The sequence below is a fragment of the Pelophylax lessonae genome (assembly GCF_965119305.1).
Source record: "Pelophylax lessonae genome assembly, chromosome: 2".
NCBI classification, from domain to species: domain Eukaryota; kingdom Metazoa; phylum Chordata; class Amphibia; order Anura; family Ranidae; genus Pelophylax; species Pelophylax lessonae.
This window is the reverse complement of record NC_138769.1, coordinates 286,952,053-286,971,701: the sequence shown is the minus strand read 5'-3', so window position 1 is coordinate 286,971,701 and position 19,649 is coordinate 286,952,053. Positions and strand designations below refer to the sequence as shown.

At 42.0% G+C, this 19,649-nt stretch overlaps 1 protein-coding gene across 4 annotated transcripts in view; it reads left to right on the top strand.

The window, feature by feature from the left end:
• The window catches only part of AHCYL1 (adenosylhomocysteinase like 1), a 494,269-nt gene that overhangs the window by 400,934 nt on the left and 73,686 nt on the right, over positions 1–19,649 (top strand). For all 4 annotated transcript variants that reach the window (XM_082247288.1, XM_082247287.1, XM_082247286.1 and 1 more), the window contains one exon: positions 17,618–17,686. In XM_082247288.1, the coding sequence (XP_082103414.1) occupies positions 17,618–17,686 (69 nt within the window). The remainder of the gene's footprint in view (positions 1–17,617; positions 17,687–19,649) is intronic.

Sequence of the window (19,649 nt, the reverse complement as noted above, 5' to 3'; positions counted from 1 at the left end):
TGCAGCCATTTGCTAAAATCATTTAGGTTCATTCTTCTTCCTCATGAATGTACACATAGCACCCCATACTGACAGAAAAACACAGAATTGTTAACATTGTTGCAGATTTATTAAAAAAGAAAAACTGAAATATCACATGGTCCTAAGTATTCAGACCCTTTGCTGTGACACTCATATATTTAACTCAGGTGCTTTCCATTTCTTCTGATCATCCTTGAGATGGTTCTACACCTTCATTTGAGTCCAGCTGTGTTTGATTATACTGATTGGACTTGATTAGGAAAGCCACACACCTGTCTATATAAGACCTTCCAGATCTGGCCAAGGTTACAAAAAGATTTCTGCTGCACTTAAGGTTCCTAAGAGCACAGTGGCCTCCATAATCCTCAAATGGAAGACGTTTGGGACGACCAGAACCCTTCTTAGAGCTGGCCGTCCGGCCAAACTGAGCTATCGGGGGAGAAGAGCCTTGGTGAGAGAGGTAAAGAAGAACCCAAAGATCACTGTGGCTGAGCTCCAGAGATGCAGTCAGGAGATGGGAGAAAGTTGTAGAAAGTCAACCATCACTGCAGCCCTCCACCAGTCGGGGCTTTATGGCAGAGTGGCCCGACGGAAGCCTCTCCTTAGTGTAAGACACATGAAAGCCCGAATGGAGTTTTCTAAAAAACACCTGAAGGACTCCAAGATGGTGAGAAATAAGATTCTCTGGTCTGATGAGACCAAAATAGAACTTTTTGGCCTTAATTCTAAGCGGTATGTGTGGAGAAAACCAGGCACTGCTCATCACCTGTCCAATACAGTCCCAACAGTGAAGCATGGTGGTGGCAGCATCATGCTGTGGGGGTGTTTTTCAGCTGCAGGGACAGGACGAATGGTTGCAATCGAGGGAAAGATGAATGCGGCCAAGTACAGGGATATCCTGGACAAAAACCTTCTCCAGAGTGCTCTGGACCTCAGACTGGGCCGAAGGTTTACCTTCCAACAAGACAATGACCCTAAGCACACAGCTAAAATAACGAAGGAGTGGCTTCACAACAACTCCGTGACTGTTCTTGAATGGCCCAGCCAGAGCCCTGACTTAAACCTTGGAGAGACCTAAAAATGGCTTTCCACCAACGTTTACCATCCAACCTGACAGAACTGGAGAGGATCTGCAAGGAGGAATGGCAGAGGATTCCCAAATCCAGGTGTGAAAGACTTGTTGCATCTTTCCCAAAAAGACTCCTGGCTGTATTAGATCAAAAGGGGGCTTCTACTAAATACTGAGCAAAGGGTCTGAATACTTAGGACCATGTGATATTTCCGTTTTTCTTTTTTAATAAATCTGCAACAATGTCAACAATTCTGTGTTTTTCTGTCAGTATGGGGTGCTATGTGTACATTCATGAGGAAGAAGAATTAACCTAAATGATTTTAGCAAATGGCTGCAATATAACAAAGAGTGAAAAATTTAAGGGGGTCTGAATACTTTCCGTACCCACTGTATATATGTCCCCTCAACCTACAACTATTTACTCAATTTAGAACCAGGGAAAATGTGATGCATAATGCAATGAACTTACTCAATTACAAAAGTCCGCAATTGCTGAGAAGAATGTCTCTATACATGACTGTGTTCCATGTGGACATCAGGGTATCAAGCAGTTACATACTTTTATAATCAAGTAGGCCAGTTTCATTTAGTATGTACCTCCTGTCTTGTTCCATTTCTAAGTTAGGAAAATAATTGGAGGTTTCCGGTACAGATATACAGCAGGTAAAGTAAGTGAACACATCACCATTTTTCTATGTAAATATGTTTCTAAAGGTGCTATTGAAATGAAATTTTCACCACATCAAATAGGTTTATAAATTACAACTGTGGAAAAAGGCATGGAAAGCCAAGACACCAGCTGAAATCCATCAGTAATCAGAAAGCAATCCTGCCTCTTGCAAATCATTTATCAGCTGGTTCAATCTCAACTGATGGTCTAATTACGAAGATGTCACACAAGAAACATCTCATTTAGGGTAAAAGAAAAGGGCTCTCAAGACCTTCGCAACCTTATTGTTGAAAAACATACTGATTGCATTGGTTACAGAAGGATTTCTAAACTTCTTAATGTTCAAGTGAGCACTGTTGGGGCCATAATCTGGAAGTGGAAATAACATAATTTAAAAATAAACTAACCACGACAAGGGGCTCATCTTAAGGTTTCTGACAGAGGAGAGGAAATAATTATCAGAAGAGTTGTCCAAGAGCCAAGGGCCATTTGTGGAGAGCTTCAAAAAGACTTGGAATTAGCAGGTACAATTGTTTTGCCTGTATTCATGTTCACCAGGCAAGACTCCACTGCTGAAGAAAAAGCATGTTGATGTTCTTTTAAAGTTTGTTGCACAACATTTATACAAGCCTGTGAAATACTGGGAGAATATAGTCTGGTCAGATGAAACCAAATTTTAACTCTTTGGATGCATTAAAACACACCATGGTTGGAGGTCAAATGGCACTGCACAGCACCCCAAAAACACCATACCAGCAGTGAAGTTTGGAGGTGGGAGCATCATGGTGTGGGGCTGTTTTTCAACATACGGTACTGGCAAACTTCATGTCATTGAAGGAACGATGAATGTAAAAATGTACCAATACATTCTTGATAAAAAATCTGCTGCCATCTACTAGGATAATAAGGATGAAATGAGGGTGGGCATTTCAGCAAGACAATGATCCCAAACACAAAGCCAAGGAAACTCTCAATTGGTTTCAAAGAAAGAAAATAAAGCGGCTAGAATGGCCCAGCCAATTACCTGACTTGAATCTATGGCAAGAACTTAAGATTAGAGTTCATAGAAGAGGCCCAAGGTACATTCAAGATTTGAAGACTGTGTGAAAGAATGAGCCAAAATCACACCTGAGCAATGCATGCAGGAGACGTCTTGAAGCTGTCATTACCCACAAAGGATTTTGTACGAAGTAATAAATTTCAGTTAGCGTGTTCAATACTTTTTCCCTGTGAAATTCCATTTTATTATACATAACTTAATTTTTGAACTTATTTGTTTTTGTTTTTTTGTATGTAGGGATTACATGGGTTGTTACGGACCTGTGGTGAAAATTGAATGTCAATAGCACCTTTAGAAATATATTTTCCTAGAAAAATGGTAACATGTTCGATACTTATTTTACCTGCTGTATATCCCAATTTTACAGTTTTTTTTTTTTTTTTTTTAAGCCTAATCTTAATTCTTATGAGTTGCTAGTATCTACAAATTGTTCTAGCCTTCTGAGAAGTGCACCCGTTCTGTTAAAATAGAGTTAATTACCTGTGAGAGGGACTACAGTCTTCTCTGGAGTGTCATACCGACAATGGGAGTCTGGATCAGCCCCCCTTTCTTCTTCTGTCTGTGGTTGATGTCCATGAGAATGGCCATAAAGTTAGAGGGGCTTTTTAACTAGGTGATGGGGGAGAGGGTACAGATGTAGAATTAGCCAGTGGAAAGCAAGATTCAGAGGGCACAAATGGGGACATTAGCGGTAGGGTGTTCAGAGCTCCTAAACCCAGGGTGGGTATGGGGAAAAATCTCAAGAGCAGCCTAAAAACATCAAATGAGGATATATGCAACCGGTCAAAATTAAGAGGTTTATATACCAATGCCAGAAGCCTGGTCAACAAGATGGGAGAGTTGGAGCTACTGATGTTTGAGGAGGACTTAGATTTTGTGGGGGTAACAGAGACTTGGTTTGACAGCTCTCATGACTGGATGGCGACCATTCAGGGGTACTCCCTCACAGAGATAAAGAGGGTAAAAAGGGGGGAGGGGTATGTCTGTATATTAAGAACAGTGTACAGGTAAATATGAGGGATGATATTAATAATGGAGCTATGGACGAGGTAGAATCCCTATGGGTAGAACTTCAAAGGGAAGGCACTGTGGGGAAGGTAACATTGGGCGTATGCTATAGGCCCCCCAACCAGAGGGAGGAGGGGGAGGCGGACCTCCTTTTACAGATAGGATTGGCAGCAAGGATGGGAAATGTCATTATAATGGGGGACTTTAATTATCCAGATATAGACTGGGCAGAAGTTTTGCAGGACAATTTCATGGGTCAGATGGTGAATGCACCGACAAGAAACGATGCAGTACTTGACTTACTGATCACCAACAATACAGACCTGCTTACGGATATAGAAATACGGGGCAACTTAGGAAACAGTGACCATAGGTCAATTAGTTTCAGTATTAATCATAGTAATAGGAAACATAAGGGTAAGATAAGAACACTGAATTTCAAAAGAGCAAATTTCCCAAAACTGCGCTCGCTACTAGAAAATATCAAATGGTATGGAACAAAGAACACGGAGGAAAAATGGGAGTGCTTCAAGAGCATACTTAACAAAGGGATTGGCCAGTGCATTCCAAAGGGAAATAAATTTAAAACAGCGAAACTAAACCCTGGGTGGCTAATCTCCAACATAAAAATGCATATTAGTGCTAAAGAAAAGGCCTTCAAAAAATACAAGACTGAGGGGTCATTGGCAGCATTTAAGCATTACAAAGAGTGTAATAAGAAATGTAAAGACGAAATCAAGGCGGCTAAAATAGAACACGAGAGACATATAGCGGAAGAGAGTAAAAAGAACCCCAAAAAATTATTTAAGTATATAAACAATAAGAAAGCGAGGCCAGAACACATTGGCCCCATAAAAGATGACAAAGGAAATATGGCCACAGAGGACAGAGAAAAGGCGGAAGTGTTAAATAATTTCTTCTCTTCAGTCTTCACAAAAGAATTGGGGGGGCTACACTAACCCAGCTTGTAAGGCCAAACTAAATAACACACCTCAGGAAGTACCGCCATGGCTAACAGAAGATAGACTTAGAACTAAACTAGAGAAACTTAACATAAATAAATCACCAGGACCGGATGGCTTGCACCCGAGGGTTCTTAAAGAGCTCAGCCAGGTGATTGCCAGACCATTATTTTTTTTAATAATTAACTTTAAGGATAGTTTACAGACGGTATGGTGCCAGCTGAATGGAAAAAAGCCAACGTGGTACCAATATTTAAAAAAGGGCAGAGATATATCCCGGGTAACTATAGGCCGGTCAGCCTAACATCAGTAGTCTGCAAGATTTTGGAGGGGATGTTAAGGGACCACATACAAGACTTTAGTAATGAAAATGGTATTATTAGTAGTAATCAGCATGGATTCATGAAAAATCGTTCTTGCCAAACCAATCTATTAACCTTCTATGATGAAGTGAGCTGCCACCTAGATAAAGGTAAGCTTGTGGATGTGGTGTATCTGGACTTTGCAAAGGCCTTTGACACCTTTCCCCACAAACGCTTACTGTACAAACTAAGGAAGGTAGGTATGGACCATAAGGTGAGTACCTGAATAGAGAACTGGCTCCAGGGGAGAGTGCAAAGGGTGGTGATTAATGGAGAGTACTCGGATTGGGCGGGTGTAGAAAGTGGGGTCCCCCAGGGTTCTGTCCTGGGACCAATCCTGTTTAATTTATTCATAAATGATCTAGAGGAGGGGATATCTAGTACAATCTCAGTATTTGTGAATGATACTAAACTAAGCCGAGACTTCACACAGCACACAGAGCTTCTCTTCACCTCCCCTCTCCCCTCTTGGCAGATGGCACACAGACCAGCCTTCAGTAATAGCAGCTGAACTTCAGTGACTGTAAGAGAAGTCATTGAACGTGCTGCTTATTATACTGTATATATTCATTCTTCCTCATGATAATGCATAGAATACACTAGCTTTTACCAACATACTGTACCAGCATTGCCCACATTTACTGTTACATTAAAATAAAAAACAATAAAATCAGAGCTTAAATTGTGGATGCATGATTTTTTTGACTATTCAGATTATTATACGTGATTGAGGCAATGAAAGCTTCCATTCACATTTGCTTAGGCTGGTTTCACACTGCTGCACTGCATTTTGGCCACGATGTAGGTGTTCCATGATTTCCCATAGACTTTCTATTAGGTCCTGTGTTTTTGGCACATTTTCTGAAAGTGCACCAAACATGCAGCACACAGGACATTTGGTGTGTTCTCAGAAAAACGTCAAAAATCAGCGACCTTACAGAAGGGCTTTAGGAAACTGCAGGCTACCTGAACGAAATCCATGGTTACACCTGCATTGCAGCCAAACCACAATGCAGCAGTGTGAAACTAGTCTTGGACCCCTTTCACACGAAGGGTCTGCTCAGGTCCACCTGTAAGTTTTTCAGAGGGACCTGATTGGACCCTTCATTCACCCCTATGGACTAGCGGGTGTAAACACCTGCGTTCCTCCATACCAATCTGGTCCACTTAAAAAAAAAAAAAAAAAGAAAAAAACAACTCTGCACCACTTTTTTCTCACCTCTGAACTCTGCATCACTTACTACTGATCTCTGAACTCTGCGTCAATTACTACTGATCTCTAAACTCTGCACTACTTACTACTGACCTCTGCACTCTACGTAACTTACTACTTACCTCTGCACTCCGCGTCACTTACTAAGAACCAATGAATTCTGCATCACTTACTACTCACCTCTGCACTCTGCGTCACTTAATACTGACCACTGAACTCTGTGTCACTTACTACTGACTTCTGAACTCTGCGTCACTACTGATCTCTGAACTCTGCGTCACTTACTACTTACCTCGGTGTCACTTACTACTGACCTCTGAACTATGCATCACTCACTACCCACCTCTGCTCTCTAAATAACTACTGCCCACTGAACGCTGCACCACATACCAATCACCTCTGCACTCTGCGTCACTTTCTACGGACCACTGAAAGCTGCATCACTTACCAATCACCTCTACACTCTGCATCACGTTCTACTGATCTGTACACTCTGTTTCACTACTGACCACTGAACGCTGCACCACATACCAATCACCTCTGCACTCTGTGTCACTTTCTACTGACCACTGAAAGCTGCACCACTTACCAATCACCTCTACACTCTGCTTCACTTTCTACTAATCTGTACACCCTGCGTCACTACTGACCACTGAACGCTGCACCACTTACTACTCACCTCTGCACTCTGCTTCACTTACTACTGACCTCTGAACTCTGCATCACTTACTACTGACCTTTACATTTAGACAGTGATCATTCACAATTTTAAACCTGTGGCTGATGTTTACTATATCTTTTCTTATAAATGAATGCAGTGGAATGTGTAGAGAGCATTTCCTGTGTTCACCAGGGGGTCACCGAGCATGAGAACATCTTCACGACACCGATACTTCCCCCTCCTTGCTCTCATTGGGACAACCAGATTTCTTCCCCCGCCCAGCAGCGGCTGGAGGAAAAGCTGACACAGGCTTTGAAAGCCGCTGAGGGAAGGGGGGGAATCGAAAGACACGAAGAGATCAAAGCCCAGGGGAGGAGATGGTGGACAGCTGCAGAGGGGAGAAGATACAAAACTGCAAGGAAAGTTCAGCTCAGAAGACAAGACTGGAGGTGAGCATACTGCGCACCCTGCCCGGAAAAATGAGGCACGTGCCTGCTATACTTGCCAGCTCAGGTGCTCGCCAAGTGCGGCCACATATCCAATAGAAGGAGGAACTAAAACAGAGGTCTGATTGCAGATGTATCCACCGATTCCTTACTTTCAACCATTATTCACTCATTCCTGACAGTTAAAGTGCCCATACTAGATGATTTAAAGGATTGAGGAAAGAAAAAAAAACATTATGGAAGCATGAGGGTAACATGTACTTCTTATTTTGTCTTTTCCATACTTCTCCTTTAATCTGGTTGGAAAAAGACACAAGTCCATCTAGTTTAACCAACAGAGAAAAAAAAACACACATACATAGAAAACCTCCATATACACCGTTCTATACCCACAGTTGATCCAGAGGAGGCAAGGCAAAAAGAAACCAATAAAGCATGATCCAATTTGAAAAAAATACCTTCTTGATCCCCCAAGAGGCAATCGGATATTTCCTGGATCAACTTGACCCTATAAATATTAGTATCCAGTTATATTAAGTGCATTTAGGAAAGGAATCTAGACCTTTATTAAAACAATCTATCAAGCTGGCCAGATCCAGCTCTTAAGGGAGTCTTTTCCACATTTTAACAGCTCCTTACTGTGAAGAAGCCTTTTTGTGCTTGGAGGTTAAATCTTTTTTCTTCCAGACTTAAAGGCTGCCACTGTGTCCTCTCTGATGACATTAAAGTGAATAACTCTACACCAAGTTTACTCTATGGACCCCTTATGTATTTATACATGTTGATCATATTCCCCCTTAATCTTCTCTTCTCAAGAGAGAATAAATTCATTTCAGCTAATCTTTCCTCATAGCTCAGCTCCTCTGTGACTTGTATCAATTTGGTTGCCCTTCTCTGCACTTTCTCCAGTTCCCCAATTTACTTTTTGTGAACTGGTGCCCAAAACCAAACTGCATATTCCATGAGGTCTTACAAATGATTTGTACAGTGTTCTTTATTTTTTTCAGATTCTTTAATAATGTATTCACTGTCATCTATAACAGTAGAAGTAGTGCATCTGAATCTGTGTAACTTCGGTAATACCTTGGGACCAGAATAAGTATAGTTAGCCACAGGTTGCTGTACAGGTCCAAGGCCACTGTCCATTCTAGTGGTTCCCAGACCCTGAAGATCCCTCTGGGGGTATGCCCACTGGACCCATATTGGGACCAAGAACATAGAAATGTAAGACAGTCTTATCCTGATTATTGGACCAATACTATATCTTTACAGCAAGTATACGTTTCAAAAACTCCATTACTTGCAGTACACTTTACACGTCCCTTGTATTGTATATATCTTGTGGAAAAATAACAGAAAGCTGTAAATGTGTTTGACTTTATTCACTTATTGGGTGTTTAAACTCGCCAGTAAAAATTCCATAATTCAGGGCTTAGTATCAGGTGGATGACTAGGTGTTATATCACGCCACAGAGGACATTATTACCACCACTTCTGTCAGGAGCCCTTATAAGGTCCTTAGGCACTCCCAGGGCCGGACTGGCCTACTGGCATACCGGGAAATTTCCTGGTAGGCCGGCAAGTTCCTCCTGCCCTGGGGCTGCTAATACCTGTAAAAAAATTACATGCGCACTGCGCATACGCCGCCACCGCTCGGGAAAGCCCGTACACATTTGGCTATTCCCGGGCAGACGGCGCATGCGCGTGACGTGTTTCTTCTGTACTATGCCCGCAGCCCTGCATCTCCTGTACTATGCCCACAGCCCTGCATCTCCTGTACCATGTCTGCAGCCCCTGCACCATGCCCACAGCCCCTGCATCTCCTGCACCATGCCCGCAGCCCCTGCATCTCCTGTACCGTGTTTGCAGCCCCTGCAAAATTCCCGCCGCCCCTGCATCTCCTGCACCATGCCCGCAGGCCCTGCATCTCCTGTACCATGTCCTCAGCCCTTTAACCATGCCCGCAGCCCCTGCATCTCCTACAACATGCCCGCAACCCCTGCATCTCCTGCACCATGCCCACAGCCCCCACATTTCCTGCACCATGCCCGCAGCCCCTGCATCTCCTGCTCCATGCCCGCAGCCCCTGCATCTCCTGCACCATGCCCTCAGCCCCTGCATCTCCTGCACCATGCCCTCAGCCCCTGCATCTCCTGCACAATGCCCGCAGCGCCTGCATCTCCTGCACCATGCCTGCAGCCCCTGCATCTCCTGCACCATGCCCGCAGCCTCTGACATGTCCTCTTGTACCATGCCCGCAGCCCCTGCTTCTCCTGTACCATGCCTGCAGCCCCTGCACCTCCTGTACCATGCCCACAGCCCCTGACATGTCCTCCCGTACCATATCCGCAGCCTCTGACATCTCCTGTACAATGCCCACACAGCCTATGACCACCTCCTGTACCAAGTCCGCACTTTTACCACTTTTAACCGGAATTTGATTATATATATATATTTATTTATATATATATATATATATATATATATATATATATATATATATATATATATATATATATATATATAAAGCCCTATATGCTTTCATATCTGTCTTATTTATAATACACTCTTCAAATGTGCTTTAAAATGGATGATTTTGCCTTTTAGGAACAAGAAAATAATGGTGTTATGCTGTTGGGCCGGTATAATAAAGCTATGAGGCTGGTATAAAATTATTTCCAGGGCTGAATTTTTTTCCCAGTCCAGGCCTGGTGTCACGTACCTGGTAGGTGAGCTTGACATGTAGAGGAGGGCCTCTCGTACAACTCCAGCTCGTGGGCCTCTGATTAAGCAGGTCACAAGCCGGGTCGGTACCAGGAGAGCAGTAAGGCAGGATCAACAGGCAGGAGCGAAATCCAGACAACAAGCCAGGGTCAGGGTAGGAAGCATTCAAGCACAAGTTAAGAGAGAAGCCGGATTAAGATCAGAGGTCACATGGAGTCAGGAACAGTACACAGAAGCTGCAGACCAAACAGCAATGAATCCATGCAGAGTCAGTTTAAATAGCCAGCTTGGCGCCATCACTTCTCTGACACCTGGGCACTCCCCCCCCCCTCCCTTTTTCAATGAAAACCTTGTTTTGGTATGGTCAAAACCTGCTTCTGCACACTCTTTCATGAATACTCATCAGGGGATACCCTCACTGATAGCAATGGTGGAAACCAGGCACAAGGGAAATATAGCAAAAGCTCAGGCAAACACTCACTCAGCTGAAGGGTTGCAAAACACTCACATCACAAATGACAGTGCTTCCCATGCATGAGTTCGGGAGCAACAAGCTTCCTTTTATCCCCCCTTTGTCTACCTGAGTAGGAAGTGTATCTACCTGCTCTAGAAGCAATAGAAAAAGAGGAGAAAGAAGAGGACGCAGAGATAGTGCTAAAGGAGGTAGCAGAAGATTTCTCACCACCAGTATACACCTGATACTATGGCTTTATACAAAATACTTGCCAATATAGGCATGCCCACTTTTTCCATAAACAAAAGCATTTGCATAGGGCAATTTATGATGATTGGAGTACTCTTGAAAAGATTTTGACTCCTCCCAAAATTTAGATAAAGCTATATTTAGTGGAAAAAAAGTTCACTAAAAATGAACTGTTCCAGTAGTAGACTCTGCCATCTTTGCCTTAAGTAAATAAATCTTACTTTCCTTATAGTAGATGTGCCTTATTTGAACATTCTGCAGACAGAAAATTAGAGATTCTTCTAAAAGCCCTCTTTGCTGTTATAGGTTGAGCTCTGCAACCAGCTATTGCAGCAATTTCTGTTTGTGAAACTGCAGCTATTTGGACTAGGGACATTTAACAGGATCTTGTATTCCATGACCAAGTTCTGGTGGAGCATTCACAAACATCGCCTTCCACCTTACTTTGCTGTATTGATGCTCCTAGAACAAGTTATGACAAAGATTTCAGTAATGCCCCTCATTTTTGTCCATTGAATCTTATGGCTGAAAGTCTGGACAGCTGAAGCTGCCTGTTGAAGACATCTCCCTAATGAGGGAGAATATCTATTTGGTGATGCACTTGACAAGATTGAAAAATGGTCACATGAGGAAAGGTGCTTCTTCCACAACGGAAGGTTCCAAAACTGCCCTCTGCCAGGGCTTCAAGCTCCTCTAAACAAAACATGTCCCATCACTCTCCCCAGACTTTATCTTTAAAACCAAAATTCAGCCCTTCCTTTTGGCTCAAGACTTGAAAAAAATATCTACCTAGTATACATAAAAGCCCTCTTCACAATGAAAGGACACCCTCACTTTTAGGAGTGTGTGTGCCTCTTTTAGGAGTGTGTGTGCCCTGCTGGGTCACAGACATCTAAGACTTAGGGTTCAATCTGTGATCTTAAAGGGCACAAAATAGTTTCAAACTCTACATTCTCATCTTGTTCTCTTAAACCAGCCATCATCTGCTCAAAGACCACCCAAAACCATATTTTGTCCCAAAGAGTGGTCATTCTAGTTCCTCCAGAGCAGTGGTCTCCAAACCTCTGCCTACAGATTAGATGCTGCCCTTTCTTTGCCTTTATCTGGTCCTTGGGGCACCATTCCTCACATTGACACAAATAGTCCAACAAAAATACTCCCAGTGACACCCAACAGTGCTACACTCTTCCTCCCAAGGACACTAATGATGGGATGCCCCCACTAATACCAACAATAGGGCACTATTTCTCCCACTAATACCAATGATGGGGGACTCCCTCTGACACTGAGGCAATTTCTACTCCTACTAGCCACAGACTGCCCCCCCACTTAAAGTCTGAAGGACAGTAAATTGTTCCTTTGTTTGTGAAGATTGGAGACCCCTGCCCTGGAGGATCAGTTCAAAGGACTCTCGTCAAATCTGTTCACAGTACCAAAACCCAGTGGGAGGTATTTGTCCTGTTCTGAGCCTAAAATTCCTGAACAAGTACCTTTGTACCTTTCCAAAGTTTTGCATATAATCTACAAGGTCAGTAATTGCCTGCGTAAGACAAGGGGAAAAATATCTGGCATCAGTAGACATTCACAATGCCTAGCTACATATTCCCATTTCATCAGTGCTTTCTACATTTCGCAGTAAACACAAACACTTCAATTTTATCTTCAAATTTGTCTTTTTGCCTATCCTCTGCCCCCTGACTTTTTGCAATGGTGCCCACACCCCTACTCACCCTCCTAAGCTATTAATCCAGGCAAGTTTGACACATTAAAAATCACTTACCAACTTAAACTGCATTTATTAAAAAAGCAAACACTAAACACCTTAATAAAATGTTTTAAATGGCCGTCACATGACCGCACAGCCTTCGTTACGCACTGTTCCCAAAACCAAGGGGGCAAATCCGTGTTGTTCCAGCATTACACACAGCAGCTCCTCCTTCCTGCTTAGAGTTGCAGGATACTATGCCAATGCTCAGCGTGCCTGTATCTCATGTAGTCCCTTTGGGCACCACACCCATCGCCAAGCCTGCAATGTTTATTGATACCAGGTTCCAGCATAAGTCACTGTCCATCAACATGGAAGGGTTGGATGGGTGACCTGGCATCCAAACTGACTACGGGAGATACAGGCATGCTCCAGTAACTCCCAGCAAAATGTTTTGTGTTTGGCGTGGTCAATTTGAATGTGCACTATTGTTTTTTTCGTAGTCTTTTTTTTTTAAGCTCCTGCTGTGTAGACTGTTACTTATACTTTGCAGATATTTCCAATTATCTGTGTCCCATATATAGGTTGTTAGCTTAGTGAAGTTCAGGGAGGTGTCTGGTTATTCTTTCCGGTCTATGGGTAATGTTCTTCTGGACTTTGGAGAAAGGTGATGGGTTTTTTGATATCAAGTATTTTAATATTTAATAAAGGAGAAATTTACCCATAACAACTTGATAAAATATAATGTTCTTTAGCAAGGAACATACAGTATCTCACAAAAGTGAGTACACCCCTCACATTTTTGTAAATATTTTATTATATCTTTCATGTGACAATACTAAAGAAATTACACTTTGCTACAATGTAAAGTAATGAATGTACAGCTTGTATAACAGTGTAAATTTGCTGTCCCCTCAAAATAACTCAATACACAGCCATTAGTGTTTAAACCGCTGGCAACACAAGTGAGTACACCCCTAAGTTAAATGTCCAAATTGGGCCCAAAAGTGTCAATATTTTGTGTGGCCACCATTATTTGCCAGCACTGCCTTAACCTTCTTGGTCACGGAGTTCACCACAGCTTCACAGGTTGCCACAAGAGTCCTTTTCCACTCCTCCATGACAACATTACGGAGCTGATGGATGTTAGAGACCTTGTGCTCCTCCACCTTCCATTTGAAGATGCCCCACAGATGCTCAATATGGTTTAGGTCTGGAGACATGCTTGGTCAGACCATTACCTTTACCCTCAGCTTCTTAAGCAAGGCAGTGGTCGTCTTGGAGATGTGTTTGGGGTCGTTATCATGTTGGAATACTGCCCTGCTGCCCAGTCTCCGAAGAAATAGGATCATGCTCTGCTTTAGTATGTCACAGTACATGCTGGCATTCATGGCTCCCCAGTGCCAACACCACTCATGCCGCCCCAGACATGACACTCCCAACACCATGCTTGACTGTAGGCAGGACACACTTGTCTTTGCATTCCTGACTTGGTTGCCACCACACACGCTTGACACCATCTGAACTGAATAAGTTTATCTTGGTCTCATCTGACCACCGGACATGGTTCAGCAATCCATTTACTTAGTCTGCTTGTCTTCAGCAAACTGTTTGCGGGCTTTTTTGTGGGCATCATCTTTAGAAGACGCTTCCTTCTGGGACGACAGCAATGCAAACCAATTTGATACAGTGTATGGTCTGAGCACTGACAGGCTGACCCCCCCCCCCCCCCCCACCACCACTTCAACCTCTGCAGCAATGCTGGCAGCACTCATATGTCTATTTTCCAAAGACAACCTCTGGATATAACACTGAACACGTGCACTCCACTTCTTTAGTCGACCATGCCGAGGCCTGTTCTGAGTGGAACCTGTCCTGTTAAACTGCTGTATGGTCTTGGCCTCTGTGCTGCAGCTCAGTTTCAGGGTCTTGGCAATCTTCTTATAGCCTAGGCCATCTTTATGTAGAGCAACAATTCTTTTTTTCAGATCCTCAGAGAGTTCTTTGCCATGAGATGCCATGTTGAACTTCCAGTGACCAGTATGAGAGAGTGAGAGCAATAACACCAGATTTAACACACCTGCTACCCATTCACACCTGAGACCTTGTAACACTAACAACATTTTAATTTAGAGGTGTACTCACTTTTGTTGCCAGTGTTTTAGACACTAATGGCTGTGTGTTGAGTTATTTTGAGGGGACAGCAAATTTACACTGTTATCAAGCTGTACACACTACTTTACATTGTAGCAAGGTGTCATTTCTTCAGTGTTGTCACATGAAAAGGTATAATAAAATATTTGCAAAAATGTGTACTCACTTTTGTGAGATACTATACATTCCACATTAATAATTATGCTGCCAAAATTAGTGTGCGCTATAAATTGCTTCCAGCATTGTTTGTTTCTTCTTGCAGTAAATCTTTAGGCTGTCAGCAGCTCAACCTCTACATTTTTGGCATATTGCTAAAAAAGAGAGAGCAACTGAGCATGTGCAGAGCAGGGTAATACAGTGTTTTACTGGATTTTATACCATATAGGTCCTTTTTTAATGTTTACATAGCTATACCTGCAAAATAGACCAGCATGAAGTGATCTAGCAGGACTTAATTTTCTGACTAAAGTTCCACTTTAACCAGTTCCCACACAGGCCAATTCTGACAATTCTCTCCTACGTGTAAAAATCTGTATTTCTCAATTAGAACATTACACAAACGCAATTAATTAATTTTAATGCAAAAAAATGCAATATATAACCTTTTTTTTTTTTTTTTTGTAATATGTAAAAGATGATGTTACGCTGAGTAAATAGATACTGAACATGTCACACAATGAAATTACGCACGCTCATGGAGCCATGAATGCTTAAAAATCTCCTTAGGCGCAACTTTAAACATTTTTACAGATTAGCAGTTTAGAATTAGAGGAGGTCTGGCGCTAGAATAATTGCTCTCTCTGTCGTTGGCAGCGATACCTCACATGTGTGGTGCAAACACGTTTACATATATGGGAATAGGGAATATGGCGCTGCCTGGTAGGTGTTGGATAATAAAACAAAAGGACTCAAGTAAAACCAAGGAATGGTGTATAGGTAAATGGTCTTCTACTGTATATGCGGTAAAGAAAGTGTGCATTCAGCCAATAATAAATAAAAAAGATGTTGATAGAATTCATATACATCAAATTACAAGCTAGCATAAATATGATATAAATATATAACGTTTACATATATGGGCGTGCCCTATTTACCTCTGCGTGTGACCACGGGGGGGGCAGGGGTGCCTTAAATTATAAATACATTTATTATTAATGATTTTATTTGTATTTTTCATTTTTACGCTGTCTTTTTTTTTTTTTAAATCACTTTTATTCCTATCACAACAAATGTAAATACACCCCTTGTGATAGAAATAAGGCATCACAGGTCCTCTTTTTGGAGAGATCTGGGGTCTATAAGACCCCAGATTTCTCATCTACTTGGAAAGCATGAGATAAAACAAGCAAACGTTGATCTCTGCTTTCTACGGGGAAAAAAATTACAGTGTTTACATCTGCCAGAGCCATGATGTCGCTTCCGGCCTCCCAGGGTCATAATAATTGGCGGGACCATACGGTCCTCGGCCAGTTCTGTGGCAATCTGGCGCCACTGCAGGATCAGATCTCTGGCTTCCCGATCGCACAGGAGAGCTCAGAGAGGCACCAGAGGGCAGCAGAAGAATGAGGGGGGGGGGGTGTCCCCTCTCACTGCCTGTGAAAGCCATCCAGCAGCTAAAAAGCCGCTATGATGGCTTTTACATTGCAGGGAATCGGCAGCTGAAAATAAAGATATCTGGATGATGTCTGTAGCTGCAGGCATCATCTAGATATCTTCACACAAAGTCCACAACCTCATAGGTCATCATGTGGGCAGGAAGTGGTGAAATCATTGAGTTTACTATTTTGTGAGAGTTACTGTACTACGCTGTAGTCATAGTATATTTTCTGTATTTCAATATATTTTTGATCGGGCACCTGCCTAGGATGAGACTCCTGTGTATAATAATTAAATATCTGTTGGATAATAGTCTTTTTAGTAAGGATTACAGCCATATAGATGTATACAGTCCTTTATAGCTAGCTTTATTGTTAAGTGGCGGTAGGAAAATATTTGCTTGGTGAACTTGGTCATGGAAAACAGGCGTTGCTTTATGCTTGATATACATATGTGTAATAAAATAAAAGAAAAAAATGAACTAGATACTGTAAGTGATAGAAAAATTTTACTTTGGTAAAATTCTTTACAAAACACTGGTTCATCCTCAGCTTGAACAAGCAGTTCAGTTTTGGTCACCAATTCTCAGGAAAGACGTTGTTGAATTAGAAAGAATTCAGTGATAGGCAACAAAATTTTTAAGGTGGTTGGATGACTTTAGCTATGAGGAGCAATTGCATAGGTTGCATCTATTCACTCTAAAGAGGAGCTTGGAGTGGAGGGGGTGTGGGGGTGCAATATGATTACATTGTACAAATACAGTGTATCAAACTTCAATAACTGTAATAAACTGTTTTTTACTCTCTTAAAGGTCTCTTAAGAGGACACATGCCCATGATTGAGGTTAGAAGAAAAGGAGGTTTAACCTTAAATTAGCAAAAGGATTCTTTACTTTTAAAGCAGCAAAAATGTGCAGATCCGTCCCGTAGGAAGTGGTACTAGATAAGGTCATCGACAACTTCAAAAACAATTTTAGATGTCTTCCACAGAAAGCAGAACATACAGGGTTAGGAGAATTGTTAGAGAATAAAAAATCAAACACATGCACAGGTTGAATTGGTGTATGTGGTATGTTTAAATTGTACTTTATGTATTTACCTTGTGTAAATATAACATGATGAGAAAGTGTTTCTTGCTTTTTATAATGCTTATTGCTTTCACTGGATTATACAAAAAACATGTATTGGTTTTAGCAAAGTGTTTTTGTCCTTAATTATAAATGTCTGTTACATCATGCTAAATGTATCACCTATGTTTCAGGGCCGTCTTCTCAATTTGAGCTGTTCAACTATTCCTACCTTTGTACTTTCAATAACGGCCACTACAGAGGTGAGTTGTAAGTCTGTGTCTTTTTGCACTGTGTTCGTAAATAAAACAGGGGAGGTCAGTGTAGAACTTCAAATTGATATAACCTATTCTTAAATCTCTCATTGTACTGAAAGTAACATTAATTATTGTATAATATTGCAGTGACAGGCGAAGGCCATGGGAGGATATGTTCTGGGATAACCCGTGGGGGATGGGGGTTTTGACAGACCAGGGAGAGCCAACAGAGCAAGGGATCAGTCCAGGGAGAGCCAATGCCGGAGGGACCAGGGACCGCCAGTGCACTGTGTCAAAAGCTGTGATGGGCGCCCAGGGAAAGTTCCTCCAGTTGGTAACACTGCCCCCCGGAGCATTGGCCGCAGCTTCCTCTGGACTATCCCAGGACATATTCTCCACCAGCCTTTGCCTGTAACCCCCACCACTCTGTGAGTGCATTTGTTGTTTATATACATTTATTTTTTAATAAACTGTGAAACACGATGCCTCCTTTGCGCCTCTCTTTCCTTCCCCCCTTCTCTTGCAGCTTGTGGATTCCCAGTCCATTGAGAGAAGGCAGTCTTGCGCGTACTGTTAGTGTCAGCCAGTGACTATTTTAGAACTTTAGCATTCCTAACCTCTGGGAAACCACCTTTCCTTGTCAATACACATATTGGAAATTTAGCCCATGTTTTACAAAATCCAATATCTAGGGTAATGGTACAAGGGTAGCGTTGTATAAGAGTCTTTTTCTGTGCATTTTTAAATTCATAATTTGCTCCTGCACAAGCTGAAGTTTTTTTTATTAATTAATAAAGAAGATAATGTTTTCAAAAATTTTAGAAAAAATAAAAATGACCACTGATTGGTAATTATTATAAGGACTCCGCCAATGAAAATAACTCAAGGAAAAATATACACTTACTAAGAATTATCTTGCTCTAAAAGTATAAAGCAGGAATAAAGTGGATATTAATAAAATCATGCCCAATTGTCATAGAGAATCCAATAATTATGGCTTATGTTTACATTTTTAACCTAAAGCGGAACTTCACCCAAAAGAGGAAATTCTACTTGTTTGCACCCTCCCTCTACTACAACATGTGGCATTTTTGGGGGGTAGGGGGGAGCTCGTACTTGGTTTTGGTTTCCCACTTCCGGCTTAGATCGCAGGATCTGCCCTCCTTCCCCCCAGTCTTCTGGAACACATCACAGGTCCCAGAAGACTACTCGACTATTCACAAGGCGTAGCAAGAAACCGGCCATGAATCCGCAAGGCTTCACTTCCTGTTTCCCTAATTGCTATGCTGGCGCTTGCACCCAGAGCCAATTGATGAATCTGTTTAGGTGAGGACGTCGCTGAATCCTTGGACAGGTAAGTGTCCTTAAATTAAAAGTCAGCAGCTACAGCATTAGCCTGGAGCTCCTCTTTTAGGCAGGTCACGTTGTGTATACGTAATGATGTCATTGAATGTGATGCATACAACATCATAAATGGGCACTTTTTGTACCCCTGAAGAACCCAAAGAAAAGTGGTGAAACAAGTTCATGTTCCACTGAGGATTATTAGTTGGGATGTAGATGACAGTCTCAGGGAATTCATTGTATGATTCAATATGCATACTGTACATGTGATAAAATTGATTTGGGAAAAAGGGAATCATATTGAGGGGTTCCTAACCACTTAAGCTCCAGAAGTCTTTACCCACTTCATGATCAGGTCATTTTTTGCTTTTCAACACTGTGCTACTTTAATTGTCAATTGCGTGGTCATGCATTGCTGTTTCTTTTTTACCTTCTATTATATACAGTGCTTTGCGAAAGTATTCGGCCCCCTTGAACTTTGCAATCTTTTGCCACATTTCAGGCTTCAAGCATAAAGATATAAAACTGTAATTTTTTGTGAAGAATCAACAACAACTGGGACACAATCATGAAGTGGAACGAAATGTCAAACTTTTTTAACAAATAAAAAACTGAAAAATTGGGA